Genomic DNA, 14,424 nt, shown 5'->3' on the forward strand with positions numbered 1-14,424 from the left:
TTTCGGCCTACCACAAGCCTGGACCCCGCCCCTCAGCGGAGCTCTGGGCCTTGGCCGGGGCCCCGCCCCCAGGCTCTGGTGGTGCTCCTCGGCCGTGATGTCCAATGGCCGGTGAACACGGAAGCTCCGCCCACGGGCCTTTATGCGCATGCTCTTCCGCCTCCTGACTGGAGGGTGGTAGGGAGCTTCAGGTGTTGTCATGGAGGACGCCAAGAGGCTGGGGCAGGCGGAGGAGGTCCCCGAAAACCAAAGCGTTCAGCCGGCGACAGGTCGGGGAGGTAGGCAGGACGGGAGTCCGGCCGGGGAAAGAAGCCCTCACGGAGCAGCTAGTCTCCCGGGTTGCGCGGGAGGCCGAGGGCGGGCGCTCACGGGCTGTGTTCCTGGGTAGGTGTCGCAGGAACCCTGGTGGAGCGCACCGCGACCCCCGGCGGCCTGGCCCTGGTGAGCCCCTACCACACCCACCGGGTCGGGGACCCCTTAGACCTCGTGGCGCTCGCAGAGCAGGTGCAGAAGGTGAGGAAGTGCGGCTGGGGAAGTAAATTACCGTCTTGGTTCACGTTTGGCCCTGCGTCTTAGGACTGGGACCTCAACAAACACCTGGCGTGGGGTAGCATTTGTTTTGTCTGCATTGTACAACACGGGAAAACCGATTGCCCTTGACTCGAACTCTGAACTTCTGAGACCAAAGTCTCCTTCAGCTGCCGCATGAGTGCCCGTATTCTTTGGCGGGAAGTTTTGCACGCACTTCCAAAATTCAGTATTTCATTTGGGCCCTAGGACAGCCCTGGAAGGTAAGAAGTACCTAGGTTCTTCTTCCCATTTTATGGGTGAAGAGAAGTTTCCGTGGAAGTTTCGGGATCACTCTAACGCAGATTCTGCAGGGATGTATAGTCCACTTACTTTAAACTGCCTCTCGTATAATCTTTATCTGTGACCTGAATGCTTTTAGAACGTAACATCTTCTGGAAGGACAAGGACTCTTAAGTTTTGTCCTGTGCTGTCATTCACTGGACAACATTCCCAAGCCCAGTGCTTAGATATGCATTGCCAAAAGTAAAAAAAAAAAAAAAAGAGAGAGAGGAAATGTGAAATAACAGAAAAAGCATTGGAAGTTTGGACACATGAGTGTTAATCCCACTTTAGAGGGTTTTTTGTTTGTTTGTTTCATTTGTTAAGTAGGCTCCACACCCAGTGTGGAGTCCCATGCAGCTTGAACTCACCCAGTTGAGATCAAGACCTGAGCTGACATCAGAAATCTTTCTCCTAACCAGCTGAGCCACCAGGCACTGCCCCACCTTTTGGTATTTTTCTTTTTAATAATTTTCTATTTTTTATAAACATATATTTTTATCCCCAGGGGTACAGGTCTGTGAATCGCCAGGTTTACACGCTTCACAGCACTCACCAAAGCACATACCCTCCCCAATGTCCATAACCCCACCCCCCTTCTCCCAACCCCCTCCCCCCCAGCAACCCTCAGTTTGTTTTGTGAGATTAAGAGTCATTTATGGTTTGTCTCCCTCCCAATCCCATCTTGTCTCATTTATTCTTCTCCTACCCACTTAAGCCCCCATGTTGCATCACCACTTCCTCATATCAGAGAGATCATATGATAGTTGTCTTTCTCCGCTTGACTTATTTCGCTAAGCATGATATGCTCTAGTTCCATCCACGTTGTCTCAAATGGCAAGATTTCATTTCTTTTGATGGCTGCATAGTATTCCATTGTGTATATATACCACATCTTCTTTATCCATTCATCTGTTGATGGACATCTAGGTTCTTTCCATAGTTTGGCTATTGTGGACATTGCTGCTATAAACATTCGGGTGCACGTGCCCCTTCGGATCACTACGTTTGTATCTTTAGGGTAAATACCCAGTAGTGCAATTGCTGGGTCATAGGGCAGTTCTATTTTCAACATTTTGAGGAACCTCCATGCTGTTTTCGAGAGTGGTTGCACCAGCTTGCATTCCCACCAACAGTGTAGGAGGGTTCCCCTTTCTCCGCATCCTCGCCAGCATCTGTCATTTCCTGACTTGTTGATTTTAGCCATTCTGACTGGTGTGAGGTGATAACTCATTGTGGTTTTGATTTGTATTTCCCTGATGCCGAGTGATATGGAGCACTTTTTCATGTGTCTGTTGGCCATCTGGATGTCTTCTTTGCAGAAATGTCTGTTCATGTCCTCTGCCCATTTCTTGATTGGATTATTTGTTCTTTGGGTGTTGAGTTTGCTAAGTCTCTTATAGATTTTGGACACTAGTCCTTTATCTGATATGTTGTTTGCAAATATCTTCTCCCATACTGTCAGTTGTCTTTTGGTTTCCCCGCCTTTTGGTATTAACTTGCATGTGACTTGAAGCAAATTACTTTTCTCGGGCTTCACCTTCTTTTTAAAGATTTATTTATCAGAGAGGGAGAGAATCTTCAAGCAGACTCCCTGCTGAGGGCATTGTGGGTCCCGGGACCCTGAGATCATGACGTGAGCCAAAATCAAGCATCTCATGCTAACCCACCCATGCACCCCTTGACTTCAGTTTCTATATCTGTAAAATGCAGGGTTTCAACTAGGAGAGCTTCTGGAGCCAAAACTGTGAAAAGCAAATTCCATGTACTTTCTACAACTTTTAGTTGTAGAACCCTCTTTAGAATGTAGATACATAGGCCTGCTGCTTTAATGCTTCTGATATCCCTTCATCCTTGTATGCACTCTTGCATTGGCCTTGGTTATATTCAGAGGTCTTTATTTTGCTTAAAAATATTTAATTACTAATGTGCTCAAATTCCATCACATATACATCTCTGTATTTCAGGGTTTTTTTTTTTTTTTTCTTTTAAGATTGATTGATTGATTTTAGAGAGGCAGAGCTCCCGAGAGAGCACACCTACACAAGTGGGAAGGGCAGAGGGAGAAGGAGGGAAAGACTCTCAATCAAACTCCATCCATGCTGAGTCTGGAGCCCGGTGCAGAGCTCGATCTCATGACCCTGAGATCACAACATCAGCTGAAACCAAGTCACCCCACCTCCCCTCTGGGTGTTTTGTTTTGTTTTTAATTAAGACATATTCAAATGCTTAGGAAGGTGCCTTTGATTCAAGCAAGTTAGGGAGCAAAGTATAACTTTTATGGATTAGGAGAATTTCACATGTCTCTTTAATTAGATCACTTATTGGGAGGGAGGCAACCAGGCCCAAAGCTTAGGCAAACATTTTCATAAGTTACCGAGTGACCATCGTGTTTATTAGAGTAGCCCGAAGCAGAGATGGAACACTGTTTTTGCCCTACAGCATATAATCTACAGATTATACAGAGGCTGCATTATTCTGCTGCTTGTTTTTTTCCAATGTTATCGATATTGAGCCTCTGAATTAAAAACACTAGAGACAAACAGGTTGAATCAAGCATATTTACTGACTGTGTCTTGAAATGTACTTTCTAGCAGGGCTGACAGCTGATAACGCCATTTTGGTATTAATGTGTGTTCAGAAAACACACGGGCCAGTATTAAGGCATGAAATTTGGAATCGACTGATTTGTGTTCAGATCTTCAACTGCCATTTATTAGCTGTGAACTCTTGGACAGGTTGCTTTCACCTGAGTATCAGTTCCTAAAATGAGACTGAAATAATCTCCAACTTCATAAGATGTTAAAAAAAACTAAATGAGATAATTTTTCTGAAGAGCCTCACAATGATTGGGACCAGAGTTTGTGTTTAGTAATTATGAGTACTTTTCTCTTCATTTCTGTTTGAATTAGGCTCTTTTGTTTACAAGGAAGAGATTTGCTGCTAACCCCCTTAAGAAGAAGAAGACGAATAATGAGGCCACTCCACTCCTAACCTAGAACTCTTAGCTCTAGAAATCACCTACTTTCTCAGCTTGACCATAGGTGCCTCATTCTCCTTGGAACAAAATGCAGCACTTTCACCATGGGCCTTAAGGCCTTGTGTGATCTGCGCCCCCCCCCCCCGCCTTTAAAGATTTTATTTATTTGACAGAGAGAGATTACAAGCAGGCAGAGAGAGAGAGGAGGAAGCAGACTCCCCGCTGAGCAGAGAGCCCGATGCGGGGCTCAATACCAGGACCTTGAGGTCATGACCTGAGCCAAAGGCAGAGGCTTTAACCCACTGAGCCACCCAGGCGCCTCCCTTGCCCCCCCCCCCCCTTTTGACAACCCCCTCACTAACTACTCTTCAGACACATCTTCAGTTTTTGCCTGGTTGGCCTTTTCCTTTTGTTCAGACCTAAGTCACATGTCACATCCTTGGTGAGGCCTTGTCTGTAGAATGGCTCTACCCCACCCCATCCAAATGAAGTATTTTTTTTTTTTTTTAAGATTTTATTTATTTATTTGACAGACAGAGATCACAAGTAGGCAGAGAGGCAGGCAGAGAGAGAGGAGGAAGCAGGCTCCCTGCTGAGCAGAGAGCCCGATGCGGGGCTCGATCCCAGGACCCTGGGATCATGACCTGAGCCGAAGGCAGAGGCTTTAACCCACTGAGCCACCCAGGCGCCCCCAAATGAAGTATTATTAAATTGAATTTGCCTCTAGGCTACACATATTCCAATCCCTACAATCCTCTTCACTCCCTGTTACTACACCAGTTACTTCACTCATTACCTTGATCTCCTTCTACCACATAATTAAGAGTTATTTCCTTCATAATAGTGCATCATTATTCTGAGTCCATATAATATTAGCTCTAATTGTCTTTATTGTTGGTGTCTGTATTACTCACCAGAGCTGTGGTGTTCATTATGTAGCTTTTACCCACATATGGTGAGTACTTGGAATGTGTGGTTAGTGCAGTTGAGAAACTGAATTTTAAATTTTATGTAATTTTAACTAATTTGCATTTTAAAATCTGATAATTGATTCTGTTATTGGACACTCTTAAGTATATTTGGAACAAGCGGAGTATGTGAATTGACTCTTTTAACTATAATTTTATACAGATTGAGGATTTCTGATCAAAATTTGGCATCCTAGTTGATAGTATGGGGGTATAAAAATCATACTTAGTATGAATAATAAAATATCTCATTAAAATTGTTTTATACTGATTAAATGTTGGAATGATAAAGTGGTTTGATATATTGGGTTAAGTATATTATTAGAATTAATTTTACTTATTTTTACTTTTAACACAACTGCTAGAAAATAAAAAATTCCATGTTACTTGATTCATATTCTAAAGGCTAGTGTTTTTGGCTATAATCTTGTCAGAGGTGGGCCCTCTTTCTCTGATTTGCCCGTGCGCTCAGGGCCTGGCATGGGGTCTGACACACAGTGGTTGCTCAATCTGTATTTGTGGAACAGATAAATGATTGACCCTGTTTATTAACAGGTTTGCTTGTGTTTTTGCATGATAAGTCAGGTACTGCCTTATACCTGACTTTTACCTTGAGCATCCTTAACTAACCAGCAAATTCTCTTGATAGTTTTTCGTTCTAGTTCAACCTCCTAATTTCTTCTCCTTAACTTAATTGTATACCACTGGACATTAATCAGCTTTTTTGAAAGTAAACTGGAATTCTGACAGATTTCTGATGCCTGAGTGATGACCCTTCCCAGTACATAAATTGGTCACACCTGTCTCTCTGGCTTTGAAAATTATTTATTTTAAGCAATTTTCAGTTGCCTTCAGTTGCGTTTCCTAGCACATGACAGGCAGTTGCCTGTGTACATTATAACTTTGTTTCAGGTCTACATACTAGTGCTATCTTTAAAAATACATTTGAAGTAACAATTAGGAATACAAATAAGTTAAAATTTAATAGTTTAATTTAATTTAATAGTTTAATAAGTTAAAATATAGATAGGTTTGATGTAAATAATTTAGCCGAGGTAATGGTCAGATTAATAGGTAGTTTCTGTATATAAATTACTACATAAGAGGTGATAAGAGCCCTATCACAAGTATCTTTGGATTTTTATTGTAAGACCTGTCCCTGCTTTCAGAAACATTTAAGCATGAGAAAATAGAGGGAGGCCTGAGGAAAGAGTGGGTTTAATCAGGCAAAGAGTAAGGAGGAGAACATGTTGCATGTATTCAGTGTATGTGGTAGCACATGGGAGTAGGGCATGGAGGAGGACTGAAGTGCAGTGGTGTCTAGAATATAGAGTGAAGAAGGGAGAAAGCTATGGGACATAGAAGAGAAGGAGGACCTTTCTGTGGTGTGGGGCCATGTCAAGGGAGACTTCTCATAAGCAGTGCTGACGAAGGCAAGGAGTGGGCACTCGTGGAGTTACGGGGAGGACAGGAAGAATATTAGGCATAAGCAAAGATGTTGAGGTGACTCCTCACTCTGGGCTCTAAATAAGAACATTGTAGAAGTCTTATCCTTTTTCCACCTACCCTTTGCTTTTGTCTCACCTTTAGGCTGATGAATTCATCCGAGCAAATGCCACCAACAAACTGACAGTCATAGCTGAACAAATCCAACATTTACAAGAACAAGCCAGGAAGGTAAATAACGGCTTTTAGGCAGGCATTCATTTTCTTCATTTAATTCACAATATTGACTGATCTCTCTTATAATCATTTAACTTATTTAAGTCTTCAGTACCTTCTAGAAATAGAGAAGTGTTGAGTGAACTAGAACAGGCTCAAGAGGTTATGTACAAGATAAGCTTTCTCACTGGGAGACAGTTTCAGTGAGGCGAAGCATTTTGAGGGGGAAGATAGGTTCTCAGGTATAAAAGAAATGTACTTACCACAGAAAAACAGGAAAGAAATTGAAAAGCTATTCACAGCCTGTCGTGTTCGACATTTTAAAATATAATTCTTTTAAAGGCATTTTTACAGTTTAGTAGCAGTCTTAACTTTTGTGTCTTCAGAACCATCTGAATCCTAGTAGTGACTAATTGCTATGGGGAGCAATTCCTAAGCATTGAGGAATTTCCCGATTTTGACTGGGATAATCAAGTGTGAGTGCCTGTTACACCTAATACTTAACTTTTTACATCTCTGCGGTTCTTAGATACTGGAAGACGCTCACAGAGACGCTGACTTACATCATGTAGCTTGCAATATAGTAAAAAAACCTGGCAACATTTACTACCTTTATAAACGGGACAGTGGTCAGCAGTATTTTTCTATTATTTCTCCAAAGGTAAGAACATTTATTTTTTTACTGGTAGAAATGGCTGTTGTTAGCTTTTGTTTATCACAATATTAATATGTCATTATGAGAAACTTGTCAACAAGTACCCAGTGACATTTTTTATATTTCAAAGATTTTTTTTAGATAGTAAGACAATATTTAAGATAACTAATAAAATAAGTTGGGTTTGAATACTATTGAATTTTTTACTGAAGAATCCAGCTATTATTTTTTTCAAATGAATATGATACATCAAATTAAGGGCAGAGGATGTTTCTTTTCTTACTGTCTGTGAAAAAAAATTACCCCCCTTCTTGTTTTTTGTGTTTTGTGTATTTTTTTTTTTACAGTGAGCATTTTGAAACAACTAATAATAACATTCTTTTAAATTTCAATGAAATAAAGTACATTTTTACTTGACAATGTATATACTCTCAACTTTGGAAAATACCAGGCAGTGTTTCTGTTTGTAAAAAAATAACAGCTTCATCTTGCTAACTGTTGATATTTATGTTTGGGGGAAAAAAAAAAAGCTTCATCTTGCTAACTGATGATGGGGATATATTGAGAATTATCCAAAAGAATCATGTGCATATGGGTCTACATATTTATAAAATAATCTCAAAACTTTTCAGTTGTGATATTGAAAGTTATATAAAAGTCTCGTGTTTTTCTACCATGTTTATAACTGGATGGCATATACTTTTGAAACAAAATATATCCAGGCCAACCAGTAATGACCATTAATTTACTAATAAGCAGAAATAAAGTGAATTATTCAAGGTTTTTTTTTTTTTAAGATTTTATTTATTTATTTGACAGAAAAATCACAAGTAGGCAGAGAGAGAGGGGAAGCAGGCTCCCTGCTGAGCAGAGAGCCTGATGCGGGGCTCGATCCCAGGACCCTGGGATCATGACCTGAGCCGAAAGCAGAGGCTTAACCCACTGAGCCACCCAGGTGCCCCTATTCAAGGGTTTTTTTAAAAAGTTTATTTTTGCACAAAAATCTACTGTGGTCTTTGAGAAAAATGTAGGCATAGGGTTAATAAATGTTTTCTAGAAAATTAGAGGTGTTGTGAGCCCAGGCATGACTCTTAGAAAAAATATACATGAAAAATACACTTAAATTATTTTACAGTCATTATCTCTGTTAAGACAGGGATCTCATGTGTGATGCAATGAGGATGATTCTGACTGGTCTGAATGGAAAAACCAAAAAAGAAATTTGTGACATAAAATGAGGAAACGAACCTAATTTCTTTACCTCCTACCCTGATGAGAACTGACTCCTTTGCCTTCTCTAGGAATGGGGGACGGGTTGTCCACATGACTTCCTTGGTGCCTACAAGCTACAGCATGACTTGTCCTGGACTCCGTATGAGGACATTGAGAAACACGATGCCAAAATCAACACAGTGAACAAGTTGCTAAGCCAGTCAGCAGCTCTGCCTCCAAGCACTGAACCCACCTTCGGGACTGACTGAGAGTGGACACTCATAAACAGCTCTCACAGCAAGGTCCTGTCACCTCCTTGTTGCCCTCACTCTCCGCCTTGATGGGAGGTGGCATGCGAATTAAGGTGTTGTGGGTGAATCATGAACTTGTTGAGTAGAGACCCTGTGTGGGGCACCTGGGGGGCTCAGTTGGTTAAGTAGTTAAGTGTCTGCCTTCGGCTCAGGTCATGATCCTGGGGTCCTGGGATCAAGCAGGGAGTCTGCTTCTCGCTCTGCCTCTCTCCCATCTCATGTGTGCACTCACTGAGTCTTGCACACGCACTCTTTCTCTCACCTCTCCTCTCTCAAATAAAATTAAAAAAAGAAAAGAGACCCTGTGTGAATATAAATGCTATCACTATTACTTTTAGTTAGGATGGTAATGAATCCTGTCAGTCTCTTTGGATCCTCTCTGGGTCACAGGTACCCAGCAAGTCACTTTCAGAGTATTGGCCAATGTCCTTTCCTTCTCCTTTATCTCCAGCTGTTCTCCCACAAGTCAGAGTATTAGAAAAAGAAGAGTCCTTTTCTCACATAAAGTTTGGTGAGACATTTTCCAGAGAAGACTTTTTTTTGGTCTTTTTGTACCTGAAGTGTTTGAGTTTGGGTTGAGGTTGAACACGGGGAAAAAAAAGAGGCAAACCATGAGAGAGACTCTTAAATGTAAAGAACAAACTGAGCTAAGTAAAATCTTAAAAAAAAAAAAAAAAGGTAGGGGCTCGCCTGGGTGTTCAGTTGGTTAAGCAGCTGCCTTCAGCTCGGGTCATGATCCCAGCGTCCTGGGATCAAACCTCGCATCAGGCTCTCTGCTCAGCAGGGGGCCTTGTATACCCTCCCCTCTGCCCTCTGCTCTGCCTACAGAGAGATAGAGATATCTCTCTGTCAAAGAAATAAATAAAATCTTAAAAAAAAAAAAAAAAAAAGAAACTAAGGGTTGTTGGCGGGAGGTGGGAGGATCGGGCTAGATGGGTGTTGGGGATTGAGCAGTGCATCTGTTGTGATGAGTCCTGGGTGTTGCACGTAAGTGATAAATCACTAAATTCTACTACTGAAGCCAATATTGCATATATGTTAACTAACTAGAATTTAATAAGAAACTTGAAAATTAAAAAAAAAAAGTTGGGGTCAAGGCTAGTTAGCCGTTAGTGCAGCTCTGGCACAGGACGGGGCTAGAACCTGACAGGGTCACCCAGGTGACCCATCACTCATTTCACAGGGGAACGCTTTGACAAGTCAGCTGTAAAAGCCTCTGTTGGATATGGCCTTGGGGACACGTGTGCACGCGTGCGCGCGTGCACACACACAGACATATTAGTGGTACAGTAGTTGATTCTGACTGCAGAAGGTTCCCGAGGTTTTCACAAGCTCCTGACCTGCATGCTAATAACACATTTGGAGCTGGTGCTTATTAGTCATCTGTTGCTGCACACATGACCAAAAACATGGTAGTTCAAACCAGCACACGTTTATGGTCCCCTAGTTTCTCTGGGTCAGGAGTTAATGCACACTTCCCTGGGCCCTCTGCTTCAAGGTTTTCACAGACCGCAATCCCATGGTTGGCCAGGGCTGGGTTCTCATCTGAAGGCTGGAGAAGGGCCTGTCTCCCAGCTCACTTAGGCTGTTGGCAGAATTTCAGTTCCTCAAGGGTGTTGGACTGAGTTTGTTGACTCTTATTAACCCCAAACTGACTTCAGTTCCTTGGCACATGGGTCTCCCTGACATGGCAACTTGATGAAAACCAGCAAGGACGAGTCTGCCAGCAGGATGAAAGTGCCAGTATTGTGTAGTCTTCCTCACGGGAGTGACAGCTCATCCTTTGGCTGTGTTCTGTCTGTAAGAAGCAAGTCAGAGGCAGGCCCACGCTCGAAGGAGGGAATTACACAAAGGCAGGAATGCCGGAAGGTAGAAATCATTGGAATCCCTGCCACAGTGCTCAGTTGAGAGGGAGAAAAGAAGGTCCTGGGAAAAAGAGGCAGTATCACCAGTGGCTAAGCATGGTAGTGTTCAAGTCACAGATCTGGACCTGGACTCAGGTCTGACAAAATCACCTTCCCAGCTGGTATCCCCACTTCCTCATGGATTCCTTCTCCAATCCATTCTGCACACAGTCATCAGCTTGGGCTTTTTAAAATACAAATCCTCCTCACTGGACATTTCATAACCACTGGAGCAAAAAAAAAAAAAAAAAAAAAAAAAAAAAAGTCCTGCCATTCAGTAAGGTGCGCTTCCCGCACTGACCACCAGGTAGTGCCATTGCTCTTTGCTCTTCCGCCAATTAACCAAGCTTGGGGAAAGTCATGGCAAAGTGAAGTGTTTTGGAGGTAGCATCTCAGAGTGAGGAACTAGCACCACTGGCTATAGACAGTAACCATTTTCCATTCACCCAGCCATTTACCCATTCAACCATCTTATTTTTATTTTTTTAAGATTTTATGTATTTATTTGACAGCACAAGCAGAGGGAGAGGGAGAAGCCGACTCCCCACCGAACAGAGAGCCCAATATGGGGCTCAGTCCCAGGACCTGGGACCATGACCTGAGCCAAAGCAGACTCTCAACCAATTGAGCCACCCAGGCACCGCCCCCCACCCCGTCCCATTCAACCATTTTATAAGTATTAAGTGCCTTCTAGGATCCAGGTTTTGGAGAAAACACAGCTGAGTAAAACAGGCACCTGTGTCCAAGGAGCTCTCAGCCTAGTGGGGGAGAAACCGAGTCAACAATTACAATGTGGAATAAAAAGGGCTATGACAGTGGTATGCATGGGATATGCAGCACCACATCAGGGTACCTAACCCAGCTTGGAGAATCTGGGAAGACTTCTTGGAAGAGCAGACGCCCATGTAGGTATTGAAAAACAAGAGGGGCGCCTGAGTGGCTCAGTGGGTTAAAGCCTCTGCCTTCGGCTCAGGTCATGGTCCCAGGGTCCTGGGATGGAGCCCCACATTGGGCTCTCTGCTCAGCAGGGAGCCTGCTTCCTCCTCCCTCTCTGCCTGCCTCTCTGCCTACTTGTGATCTCTGTCTGTCAAATAAAGAAAAAATCTTTTAAAAAGGAAAAAAAAAAAAAACAAGAGTTAGAGCTTGTTTGGAGACCCTGACTGTCCTCTGCAGGACAGTTGTCTTTGGAGTTTGGAGTAGGGTTCATTTATTTGTGAATGAAGAAAGGGATCTCCATTTAACAAGCTGTGTTAACCAAACCAGTCCCGGCAGGCAGGAGGGTTGGAGTGAGGTAAGCCCTGGCTAGAAAACTTACTTCTAATAGCTAGGAGATAAGTAGTTGAAGAATGGTAGGAAAAGGGATTCCAGACTATGGAATATATGACATCTGGGGAGCTGCAGCCAATTTAAAGTGAAAAATGCAGGCCAGGGGCCACAAGAGAAGGTTTAATTGAAAGATTTGGGGTAGGGAGTTGGTAATATTGGCCTTTTGACATCAGAGGATGAGGGTAGGGAAGATGAGTAGGAGCTTCCAACCCTAGTCTAGGCAAGCAATGGTGAAGGTCTGAGCGAAGGGAGCAGTGATGGAATGAGACATACAGTTTCATCAACTGTAAGATGTACTGTTCTCCTCCCACATTTTAAGATCTCTGGAACTTGGATGCTTCTAAAAGTCAGTGGCATGTCACAGTTTCAGTGGCAGCATTTTTTTCTTTCTTAGAACTGCAGAACATAATGGTGTGTCTCACGTGTCTTAGAAGGGTTGGCGTCTTGGATTTGATGGAAGTATGGCATTTTTTTTTTTAAGATTTTATGTATTTATTTAACAGAGAGATCACAAGTAGGCAGAGAGACAGGCAGAGAGAGGGGGAAGCAGGCTCCCTGCTGAATAGAGAGCCCAATGCTGGGCACGATCCCAGGACCCAGAGATCATGACCTGAGCTGAAGGCAGAGGCCCAACCCACTGAGCCACCCAGGCACCCCGAAGTATGGCATTTTGAAGCCACAATAGACTGCATCTTGTTAACTAATAAGATGACAGGGGATGACTGACAAGAAGGACTCTCAGATAATGCTTGAATTTCTAGCTTGAATGCTGATCTGGATGGTGGGGTTCCACTCAACAAAATAGGGAAGGGGGAGACATCCCTGATATTTCCCAGAATGATGAGTGATCTGTATTTGCTTTATTAGCTCACCATGCTGGCCCTGTCCAGGCTCACTGGGTGTGAGTAGCAGCTGACTATACCTCCCTTTCTCCATCCTAGCTGTCTGGAAGGAGGGTTTGCTATGTCCTTACCTTCTCAAGTTACCTGTCAGTCCACAGGCATTGAGAGTATTGGTGTTGTAGATACCAAGATGATAAATACAGCTTAGTGAGCTTTTATTCTGCCAAGCATATCATTATCAGATTTAATTTTCGTATAACAACTGTCTATGAGGTATATAGTATCCTTGTTTTAAGACTTTATTTATTAGAGCATGAGAGAGAGCAAGAGAGCAAGCACAAGTGGGGCTATAAGGGTAGAGGGAGAAGGAGAAGTGGACTCCCCACAGAGCAGGGAGCTCAACATGGGGCTTGATACAGGACTCTGGGATTATGACCTGATCCACAGGCGTATGCTTAACTGACTGAGCCACCCAGGCACCAATAGTATCTCTGGTTTTTTCTTTTGTTTTGTTCTTTAATATTTATTTATTTATTTATTTATTTGACAGAGATTACAAGCAGGCAGAGAGGCAGACAGAGAGAGAGAGAAAGGGAAGCAGGCTCCTTGCTGAGCAAAGAGCCTGATGTGGGGCCCCGTCCCAGGACCCTGGGACCACGACCTGAGCCGAAGGACCCTGGGACCACAACCTGAGCCGAAGGCAGAGGCTTTAACCCACTGAGCCACCAAGCACCCTAGTATCTCTGTTTTAAAAAGCGGGAACATCTGCCCAAAGATTAAGCAACAGGCCCATGGTTATATAGATCGAACAGTCCTGTTTGATTCAAGTCTGCCTATAACCAGTCCTAGGGGATCCCAACATAGTCGTATAAGGAAGTTAAAACACGAAAGTGACAGTAAGCTGTGCTTATGGGATGCTATTGGAGGCATTCCCTTGGGTGTGTAGTGATGAGCATGGAGGGGCTGTAGATCAAGGCCCAGACAAGTTAAGTAACTTAACCAAGGTGATGCAACTCCTAAGCCGGGGAGCCCATGTTTCTGGCACTAAAGCCTGTGCAAAACCCTCATGCACAAGATGGGGTTCAGCCCTTAAGGAGCTGGAGCTTGGGAGGAAGGAGCTACAAGTGCCTGGAGTAGTTATTTCTAAAGAAGTTTCTGATTCAGTGGACCACCCTCTACTTGAAAGCTCGTTTCTTCATTTTGATTCGGGATATTAGGATCTCCTGCCTTTTTTCCCACTTTGCTGACTACGCCTTTTCTGTCTCCTGACACCAAGCTTTTGGATTGCTCTGGGGCCTGTTCCTTAACCCTCTTTTCTTCTCCCTGTTAGAGGATCTAATCCGTCCCCAGGGATCACATGCCACCCCCATCCTGCTGACTCATTAGCCTGCCTCCAGCCCCGGGCTCTCCCCAGCTTCACACAGCCTTGTCTATCAACGGCCTCACTTGACGTCATTACAACCCTAACGTGTCCAAACCCAAAGTCTTGAATTCTGCCCCAGACGTGTTTCATCACGAGCCCCTCTCCAGCCATCAACACCTCGCTCCCTCTGTTTTTTGAGGCCAGAAGTTTAAGTTATCCTTGATTCTGCTTGTTCTTCCCACAGCAGTCAGCAGGTCTTCTCAGCCATCTTCAAAATATTATCACAAATCTGACAGCTTCAGCCCCTGCCCCTGGGGCCAGACCACTGGTAACTCTGGCCTGGACTAGCGCA

The 14,424-nt window shown here is 43.6% G+C and overlaps 1 protein-coding gene across 2 annotated transcripts; it reads left to right on the forward strand.

Annotated features, from left to right (window-relative positions):
- The first annotated feature begins 128 nt into the window (after positions 1-128).
- C10H1orf50 (chromosome 10 C1orf50 homolog) lies at positions 129-13,877 on the forward strand. Of its 2 annotated transcripts, none has more exons than XM_059135693.1 (5): positions 129-278; positions 389-513; positions 6,388-6,474; positions 6,989-7,120; positions 8,416-13,877. In XM_059135693.1, the coding sequence occupies exons 1-5, from the start codon at positions 200-202 to the stop codon at positions 8,593-8,595; spliced, it is 603 nt and encodes a 200-aa protein (XP_058991676.1). In that variant the 5' UTR covers positions 129-199; the 3' UTR covers positions 8,596-13,877. The 2 variants fall into 2 exon arrangements, with proteins under 2 accessions (XP_058991676.1, XP_058991677.1); XM_059135694.1 differs by having other exon boundaries at positions 140-269.
- Positions 13,878-14,424: the final 547 nt, after the last annotated feature.

This window comes from Mustela lutreola, chromosome 10 (assembly GCF_030435805.1).
Source record: "Mustela lutreola isolate mMusLut2 chromosome 10, mMusLut2.pri, whole genome shotgun sequence".
NCBI classification, from domain to species: Eukaryota; Metazoa; Chordata; class Mammalia; order Carnivora; family Mustelidae; genus Mustela; species Mustela lutreola.